The 10,000-nt window shown below is 51.7% G+C and overlaps 1 protein-coding gene across 1 annotated transcript in view; it reads right to left on the reverse strand.

The window, feature by feature from the left end:
• The window catches only part of tnika (TRAF2 and NCK interacting kinase a), a gene marked incomplete at its 5' end in the record, with an annotated part of 68,820 nt that overhangs the window by 19,352 nt on the left and 39,468 nt on the right, over positions 1-10,000 (reverse strand). The window contains 4 exons of the mRNA XM_084451184.1: positions 2,700-2,873; positions 7,123-7,263; positions 8,590-8,788; positions 8,941-9,007. Coding sequence (XP_084307310.1) covers positions 2,700-2,873; positions 7,123-7,263; positions 8,590-8,788; positions 8,941-9,007 — 581 coding nt within the window. The remainder of the gene's footprint in view (positions 1-2,699; positions 2,874-7,122; positions 7,264-8,589; positions 8,789-8,940; positions 9,008-10,000) is intronic.

Genomic DNA, 10,000 nt, shown 5'->3' on the forward strand with positions numbered 1-10,000 from the left:
AAGCGCCGAGGGAGGGGCTGCAGCAGGGGATTGTGGGATGTTGGAGAGGGATGAGGGATCTGGTAGGGTGAGGAGAGCTGATTGGGGGGAGGGGGGTGGGGGGCATGTTGTAACAGGAGTCTAGGGGGAGTTTTGGAAGTGGTTTGATTGTGATTATATGTGATTCTTGAGGTAGCTGGACTGTATGATCCAGTCCGGTGTGTGGGAGAGCCTTTACCAAACTGGAGCATGTGAATGTGACATTTTATATACAAAAATATCTGACATTAACAAACTGTAGAATGAGTGTATGCACAGTGTGTGTGAGTATGTACAGTGTGTGAGTATGTACAGTGTGTGTGTGTGTGTGTGTGTGTGTGTGTGTGTCTATCCCATCCCCATCGGTGCGACAGTGAGCTGGGACTGGGAGCCAAAGGGCGAGGAGGCTGGGGAGCAGGAGGGGGTGAGGAAGGGGGAGGCGCAGGGTGAGGAGCCTGGGGTGAAATACCCGCATGGCGGGGAGGGTTTTGGGGAGAGACGCTGGACGCTCGATGCTGGGGTGACGGGCGAGGGGGAGTGGGAGGGGGAGTGTCTGGGCGACCGCCGGGGGGAGGGGCACATCAGCTTCCCCTGGTCTTTTAACTCCGGGGGGGGGCTGTGGGCAGCTGAGCGGCCGCCAGGAGGCTCCCCTACCCCCCAGGAGGACCCGGCGGGGGTCAGCGGGGCGCCGGCCGGGGCCGAGGACGCCAAGTCCAGCGCAGACGGACCGCCCTCTCTCACCTCCGACCTCGCTCTCCCCCAACCAGGGGCGGGGATCTGGAGGAAGTGGCTCTGATTGGATCTGCTGGTTTCCGGGAGTGGATTGTAAGCGCGGGATTGGGTGGAGCTGGGCCCTCGGTCTGCGGCGAGGGGGCAGCGCGGGGGGGAGCATTCGGGGGCGGACTTTGAGAGGAGGCTCTCGCGTGCGATAGCCGGACTCAGGCCGCGCCCTGCCCGGCGCCCCCCCCCCGCCCCCCTCCTCCCAGGGCCCCGCCTCTACGTCTACGTCTACTCTACAGCGGGGGGAGTGGGACCGGCCGCGGACGGGCCCGGGACCACTGACCAGTCTGGCTCCAGAGAGCGGCACGGGGCCAAGCTGAGGGCCCTGGACACCCTGGACGCCCCGCTGGTCGGGGGCAGAGACGGGCCGGAGCCAGGCCCCTTGGTTGTTGGGTCCTGGCTTGTTGGGCCCTTGGAGCCGGCCGGGCGGCCCCTGAGCGGGGTGGTCTCTGACGGCTCCCGGGCTCCGACCCCTCTGACCCTCCACATGCTGGGCCCGACGCTCCTGCTTCAGCCCCGGCTCCACCGGGCCCCCCGGCCCCACCGGGCCCCCCGCTTCTAGGGTCACACGGATGTGAGGGGGCAGCTGGGGGGGGCGGGGGGATGGGAGGGGGGAGAGGTTGGCCCCGGTGGAGGGGGACTGTCTGGGAGCGTTGGCTCGGGGCTTGGGGTGAGACACTTGTGGTTGGTTGAAGGATTGATGATGTCGTAGGAGGGGGCAGGGAGAGTTACTTTGCATCAGGCCCTGGAACAAGTCAGAATATGGTTACAAGCACACACACACACACACACACACACACACACACACACACACACACACACACACACACAATCACACACACACAGTCAAAAAAATACACATCCATACCAACACACAAAGAACAAAGAAGGTCCCTCCAGAACATTCTGTGCCACCCAAGGACAATGTTGTTACAAAGGTGGGCCTCCTCTCTAAAGCCTGTTGGGGGAAAGACTGTCCATGTAACATGTTCCCAAAGCGTGTTTGTTTGGATTTGCGTGCGTGTGTGTATTTGTGTGTGTGTGTGTGTGTGTATTTGTGTGCGTGTGTATGAAACAAATGTCGCAAATCATTATACAGCGATCAAATAAATAAAATAAATTAATTGGCATCTGAGCCAGAAACGGATGAGTATAAGCAGGCAAACCTATGGGGCCGGTAGCAGAGTGCACGCTTGCTATTGAGCCGGTTCAGGTGAAGCTTTCTAGGGGAAATCAAACCGTGTACAGAGACCCTTCTGTAGACCCTGGTAGCTCTGCTACATTCTGCACTGAAGTGTTGATGACACAGTTAAATGCAAAAGAAAAGATGGAGATACTTCTTGTAATAATGGGCCAGGAACAGCCTGTCACCAGCGAGAAGATCACTGGGCTAGAAGGTGCTGGTCTCAACAGCTGTCGTCGTGGAATTGTAAGAGCTGATGTTGCATCTTTGCGAATTGGATTAGAACAATCAACAAGCATCTGTATGGGGGGCTACCAAAGCTGAGTGAGAAAGTGGCATCCGGGAGGATGAAACTTGCTGGCCACCATGAACTCCCAGCCAGCAAGCTGGTGCTCTGGGAGCCAACACACGGGCACCGATTAAGAGGACGTCCCACACCAACATACGTGGATGTACTGAGGAGGGAGGCAGGAGTGAATGAACTGAGGAGGGAGGCAGGAGTGGAGAGTTCTGCGGAACTGGCTGGATGTATGGACGACCGAGAGGATTGGAGACTTCGCTGTCGAGCTCGTCTGAAGACCTAATGAAATAACCTTGGATTTTTATCTACGAGTGAAGCTGAGTCTGAAAAGATACCCTGAATGCAGTCCACGGCTTATGGACTTTTGGAAGATTAAAAGCCGACAGTGTGTGTGTGTGTGTGTGTGTGTGTGTGTACCTCCTTGGCCCAGGCTGGTTTCTGGTTGGGGTTGTCTTTGTAGTGGTAAAGTTGTTTCTTGTCTCCTTGTTGTTGTTGTTGTTGGAGAGAGACCAGGTAGGCTCTCTCCTGCTGCAGCTGTCTCTGGAGTCTCTCTGCCTGACGCTGCTCCTCAATCTGCTTCCGCTTGTACTCCTGCAGGAGAGAGGGAGGAGAGAGAGAGAGAGAGGGAGGAGAGAGAGAGAGGGAGAAGAGAGAGAGGGAGGAGAGAGAGAGAGGGAGAAGAGAGAGAGAGGGAGGAGAGAGAGAGGGGAGGAGAGAGAGAGAGGGGAGGAGAGAGAGAGGGAGGAGAGAGAGAGGGAGGAGAGAGAGGGAGGAGAGAGAGGAGAGAGAGAGAGGGAGAAGAGAGAGAGGGAGGAGAGAGAGGGAGGAGAGAGAGGGAGAAGAGAGAGGGAGGAGAGAGAGAGGGAGGAGAGAGAGAGGGAGAAGAGAGAGAGAGGGAGGAGAGAGAGAGAGGGGAGAAGAGAGAGAGGGAGGAGAGAGAGAGAGGGAGAAGAGAGAGAGAGGGAGGAGAGAGAGAGGGAGAAGAGAGAGAGGGAGAAGAGAGAGATGGAGAAGAGAGAGAGAGGGGAGGAGGTGGAGAGAAGGAGGACAGACAGAGAGATACGTTTTCCACATCTGATGTCCAGCCATGCCTCAGCATCCTAGCAGGTCAGCCATGCTCTGGCTACAGTTGGGGTGTGTGTGTGTGTGTGGGGGGGGGGGGGGTTGTATAGCAGGTCAGCCATGCTCTGGCCATGCGGCACATGCATGCTTCACACATACACACACACGCGCACACACGCACACACACACACACACACACAAACATATACACACACTGACCAACCAATGGGATTGCTCCATATGAAGCGGCACCCAAAAGGGACATACAGTAAGGACCAATTACACACAGCACACATGATCACATGACTGGGCGGGGATGTCGGGCGAGGGGAAGTGAAGGAGAGATGGAAGACAGGAGGAGAGGAGAGGAGGGAGGAGAGGAGAGGAGGAGGGAGGAGAGGAGAGGAGGAGGGAGGGGAGGGGAGGAGAAGAGGGAGGAGAGGAGGAGGGAGGATAGGGGGAGAGGAGAGGGAGAGGGAGGAGAGGAAGAGGGAGGAGAGGAGGAGGGAGGAGAGGAGGAGAGAGGAGTGGAAAGTAGGACAGGAGAGGAGAGGAGAGGAGAGGAGGAGAGGAGAGGAGAGGAGAGGAGAGGAGAGGAGAGGAGAGGAGAGGAGAGGAGAGGAGTAGGGTTGCTCGCCGAGATCCCGGGATTCCTGGGAAATCTTCAGTCCCCTTCGTACTGGGAACGAGCAACGAGTCCTGTTTTATTTTTTATTTTTTTTGGAGAGGGTATTTGTAAAATTTTTATAACTATGCTGCATTAATAGTAGCCTAAACTGATAATATAAAGTACACTCATTATATTGTGTGAAATGTATTATTTTCTTGTTTAGATAGGCAGGCATGTGAAGGCTTTAAGCAGGGATTTAGAGGAAAAGAATCACCAGGTGGGTTCAGGCCTCGTGCTGCAGGGTCCACACAAACACGGCAGCATGTAGGCCTATTATGACCACTAGGTAGGCTATAATAATAATAATAATAATAATAATAATAATAATAATGATAATACTAATGATAATAATAATAATAATAATAATAATAATAATAATAATAATAATAATAATAATAATAATAATATAACATTTAATAGAGTCTCATATAGCCTAGGCTATTATCTGTCTAGGTATCTATACAGCCTGGTCATAGTAAATGAGATCAGCTGTTTAATGAGCCCTCCAGAGCAAGGCTGCTGAACACAGCAACTGGTCTATTCCTTCGTTGACAAGGGCACTGTGTCACTGAGTCTGATGACCAATCAGATGCTTCTCAAGCAACCAGAGGAGGTGGGAGGAGAGGAGGAGAGGAGGAGGGAGGAGAGGAGGAGAGAGGAGGAGGGAGGAGAGGAGGAGGGAAGAGAGGAGGAGAGAGGAGGAGGGAGGAGAGGAGGAGGGAAGAGAGGAGGAGGGAGGAGAGGAGGAAGGAGGAGAGGAGATGGGAGGAGAGGAGAAAGGAAGAGAGGAGGAGGGAGGAGAGGAGGAGCGAGGAGAAGAGGAGGACAATCCTGGCCTAGAGGAACGTGTCCTTAGTTTCCAGGCTAGTGTCCGGGGCCGGGGAGAGGGTACTGATGGAGGGGCCGGGGCCGGGGAGAGGGTAATGATGGAGGGGCCGGGGCCGGGGAGAGGGTAATGATGGAGGGGCCGGGGAGAGGGTAATGATGGAGGGGCCGGGGCCGGGGAGAGGGTAATGATGGAGGGGCCGGGGCCGGGGAGAGGGTAAGGATGGAGGGGCCGGGGACGGGACCGGGGCCGGGGCCGGGGAGAGGGTAATGATGGAGGGGCCGGGGAGAGAGTAATGATGGAGGGGCCAGGGTCGGAGAGAGGGTAATGATGGAGGGGCCGGGGCCGGGGGGAGGGTAATGATGAGGGGCCGTGGGTTGGACATGCAGGGCACATATTATGGAGTGTAGTAACAGAACAGGGCTCTGGCGCCCCCCTGTGGTTACCAGCAGTAGAGCCTGCTCCTGTAGGAGCTGCTGTTGGAGGATCTCTAATTGTCTCTGTTCCTCCTCCAACTGTCTACGGATATACTCCTGGAGAGACCATGGCCAGACAGACAGGAAAAGAGAAAGAGAGAAAGACAGAGAGGAAGAGAGAGAATCCATAAAAAAGGAGAGAGACCGGATCAGAGAGAAAAAACGAGGGAGAGGTGATATCTCTAACACTCAGGACCCCATGAGGGAGAGGTTGAGATAGGGGGTGTGTGTGTGTGTGTGTGTGTGTGTGTGTGTGTGTGTGTGTGTGTGTGTGTGTGTGTGTGTGTGTGTGTGTGTGTGTGTGTGTGTGTGAGTGTGTGTGTGTGTGTGTGTGTGTGCCTGTGTTTGTATATGTGTGTGTGAGAGTGTGTCTGTGTGTGTGTGTCAAGGTTATTTATTTTGATGCGCACCAAAAGCAAAAGTGCTTGTTTTCATTTCTCAGCTACTGCGGTTCGCTTTCACACAGCACTTTCTTTACTCTGGTCCAAATGCAGCACCACAAGTCACATGAAAAGGCTCAGTGCTGTCATTGGTCAATATCTTTCTGGGGGCGGGTGCAAGAGCATCATGAAAAACGTTTTAGGTCAAACATGTGGCGTGCACGAGGTAGTTGCGTTGGTCCGAGGTCGGGCGCTTTCACACCATAACTGTGCGCACAAGAATTCGGTTGAAGTCGCTCCGATACCACCCCTTCTGGAGACCACCCCTTCTGGAGACCTACCCTTCTGGAGGGTCTCGGTGTGGCTGTTTTGGTGCGCACCTGAGTGTGATTGCTGTGTTCACACAGGCCTAAACGAAGCGCTCTTGGGCCCAAAGCTCATTTGGTGCGTACTAACTAGTGTCTGTGTGAAATGAATACACCCTTAGTGTGCTTCCCCCTGATCGAGACTTGGATCCAGGCTACACTTTTTTGATGAACTTATTTTGGGCTGGGTGCTGTGTATAGCCTGGGTGCTGTGTATAGACTGGGTGCTGTGTAAAGGGGCTGGGTGCTGTGTATAGACTGGGTGCTGTATATAGACTGGGTGCTGTGTATAGACTGGGTGCTGTGTATAGACTGTGTGCTGTGTATAGCCTGGGTAAATGGTAAATGGTAAATACTGCACTTATATAGACTGGTAGGCTGGGTGCTGTGTATAGCCTGGGTGCTGTGTGTAGGCTGTGCATTTGGATGTGTGTTTATTTATTGTTTTATAATTTACTCTTCTCTCTCTCCATTAGTTGAAAAGTCTGACATACTTCACTGTCACTATGTATGGCCGTTTATGGATGAATACAGTGTATTGTTGACCTCTGGCCTGAAGGTTGTATTTGATATCTTAATGTACACTGTTTACCCTGTGGATGATAGCTCAGAGGTGTGAAGACATCTGATACAATGTATAACCCTTTTTATTAATTGTTATTATTTTCTTTTACACATCTATACTTTCCAATGGCAATAGGTACCTGGGGTTGGTGGGTGTGGGTGGGTTTAAAAGGAAAAAGAAAAATGGAGGGACATTCATTCCTTATTGTTGGTTTGTGAACTGTATGCTTTTTACTCCTCCCAATGAAAATGTTTGATAAAAAAAAAAAAACTAAACAAATTGAAAACCAAAAGTTAAAACAATATAAAAATAAAAACTAATGAAAAAAACAAAACTATTATAACCTTGGTGTGTGTGTGTGTGTGTGTGTGTGTGTGTGTGTGTGTGTGTGTGTGTGTGTGTGTGTGAGAGAGAGTGTGTGTGCGTGTGAGAGTGTGTGTGTGTGTGTGTGTGTGTGTGTGTGTGTGTGTGTGTGTGTGTGTGTGTGTGAGAGTACCTGTTCTCTCTCGGCATGTCTCCTCTCCTCCTCTCTCCTCAGCTGCTCCATCTCCTCATAGCGCCTCCTCTGCTCTCTCTCCTCCTCTCTCCTCTGCTCTCTCTCCTGCTGTTTCCTGAGCTCGCGCTCCCGACGCTGCTGCTGTTAGCGGGAGGACACGCGGCCGGTCACACACACATTTAAACACCCTTATCTATGTTCACAAGAACTCCTTGAACACAAACAATAATAGATGAACACGCTTTGGAAATCTCAACGACAGACAGTCCCAGTCTGAGGACACAGGAAGCCTGTGTCCTCCTCCAATCACCACAGACACAAACACAGACACAACACACACACACACACACACACAGACACAACACACACACACACACACACACGCTCACTCATCCAGTGTTTGGAACCAGAGTGGTACCAGAGCATGTGTGTTTTTAGTCCTCACCACTAGAGGGCAGTTGTGCTGCAGTGGTGTTGCAGAGAAGCGGCCCGGATTATTGACATCATAGATTAACATATATAATTTGAAATATTTAACACATTTATGAGGAGGCGGCTCTATATGGCCCACTGCCTCTGTGGTGTAGTCGTCAGAACCCAGGGGTCTATAGGGTCAGGGTTAGGCTCATGGTCAGGGTCAGGGTTAGGATCAGGGTCAGGGTTGAAGTCCTGGTTATGGTCAGAGTTAGGATCAGGGTCAGGGTTGAAGTCCTGGTTAGGGTCTGAGTTATGGTCATGGCAGGGTCAGGGTTAGGATCAGGATCAGGATCAGGATCAGGGTCAGGGTCAGGGTTGAAGTCCTGGTTAGGGTCAGAGTTAGGATCTGGGTCAGGGTTGAAGTCCTGGTTAGGGTCAGAGTTATGGTCATGGTTAGGGTCAGGTGGGGGAATCTAAGTTTCTGCCTACTGGGGGTAGGCAGGATGCACAGGCACACAAACTCCAGTATGAATCTCTTTCTGTTAGGAATGGGTCTCCAGGGAGCTGAACGCCATCCACCATCAACAATCCAAGGATCTCTGGTTGTTTAGATACACCAGGTAAGTAATGTGGGAAGCATGAGACCAGGTATCTGGATTACTAGAAAGGTGTAACAAGGGCCGGCCTAATAATTAACTGGAAAGATAAAAAAGGAACATAGGGGAGGCAGGTCATAAGTGCTGGCATGAAGTTCTATTCATACAATCAAACAAGTAAAATTCATGCAATAAATAACACAGGAGTGAATAAATAGAAGGCCTGTTTCTCTCCCATAAAGTTCCTAACATCTTTAATCCAGATCCGTATTTTTAAGCAATTTCATTGAGACCGTTAGGTGGAAGAGTATTTAGTTTCAAAATCCAAGTTCTCTTTCCACAATCTTTGTTTCAGGGGGGACGTGTGTGTGTGTGTGTGTCAGAGAGAGAGAGAGAGAGAGAGAGAGAGAGAGAGAGAGAGAGAGAGAGAGAGAGAGAGAGAGAGACAGCAGACCTCCTCCAGTCTCCTCCTCTGCTCCTTCTGCTCCTCGATGCGTTTCTGCCTCTCGGCCAGCAGTTGGCGCTTGTGCTCCTCGTTCTGCTGCTGCTCCAGCTGCTGGCGGCGCAGGGCGTCCGAGCGCTCCTTATTGGCCAGCTGCAGACGCAGGAAGTCCCGCCTCAGAGTGGATTCCCCGGGGACGTTGATGATGGAGCTGGAGACAGGCCGGCGAGAGGTGAGGATGACTGATTTTCTAACCAATGAGCAGTGAGTATAACCCAGTATCTAACCAATGAGGAGGCGGGAATGACCACCGTGTGGTATATGATTGGTCAGAATGACCTCCCGGAGCTGGTGCCCGCCTACCTGGGTTCTCCCATGTCCCTCTCCTCCTCCTCGTCATCGCTTCCACTGTACTCATACTCCGTCTCATCTGCAGGACACACACACACGCACGCGCACACACACACACACACACACACACACACACACACACACACACACACACACACACACACACACACACACACACACACACACACACACACACACACACACACACACACACACACACACACACACACACACACACACACACACACACACACACACACCGGGGTGTTTAGAACTAGGCTGAGGGGGGTGAAGTGGGTTATGGCGACGGTGAGGTCTCTCAACTCCAGTAGAAGAAGAAGAAGAAGAAGAAGAAGAGGGTTAGAAGAAAAGAGAGTGAAGAAAGAGGAGAAAGAGAAAGAGAGAGGGAAGAGGGAGAGGAGAGAGAGAAGAGAGTGAAAGCAGGCCATCTGTTCGTGCTGCAGACATGACAGCTGAAGAAACCAGAACTCTCTCTGGGAATCAAACAGCATCACGATGAGAGGCAGTGGGTTACAGGGGATTTCACCACAGCTACGGGGCGTTGTTAGGCCCGACGCGATAGCGGAGGTCCAATCCCCTGTAACCCACTGCCTCGAGTGGTCAATTGCTTTTCTACAACGGTTACTACATATATATATATATTCACAAAAACACTCAGTAGTAACATTCAATTATTTATTTACTGATCATTCTTATCATTTTAGTATTTACAAAATCTTCCGCGATAGGCTATAATTCTGAAATAAATGGTTGCCAGGCAACATGGGCTATCTCGCCTATTTGGGTTGGCCTTGTTCACATAAGCCATAAGGAATAATTCGGGTGGTTCACATTTATTTGAATATTTACAGCTATGGTGCAGTTATTAAAACAGTTCTCCAGAGCACTCTTGCTCGTAGGAGTGTGGAAGTGTTGGAGTCGGATTGATGAGTGCGTTATTGTAATAGGATACGTAAAAGGCGAGGTTGCTGCGAGTGGTTGCTACGCAAAGCATAGCCTACCGCTTGATTTTATCAATGGCCTCGTCAATGAGATTGACAGCGCATTAATA

This window comes from Borostomias antarcticus, assembly GCF_949987555.1.
Source record: "Borostomias antarcticus genome assembly, chromosome: 16".
Taxonomy (NCBI): domain Eukaryota; kingdom Metazoa; phylum Chordata; class Actinopteri; order Stomiiformes; family Stomiidae; genus Borostomias; species Borostomias antarcticus.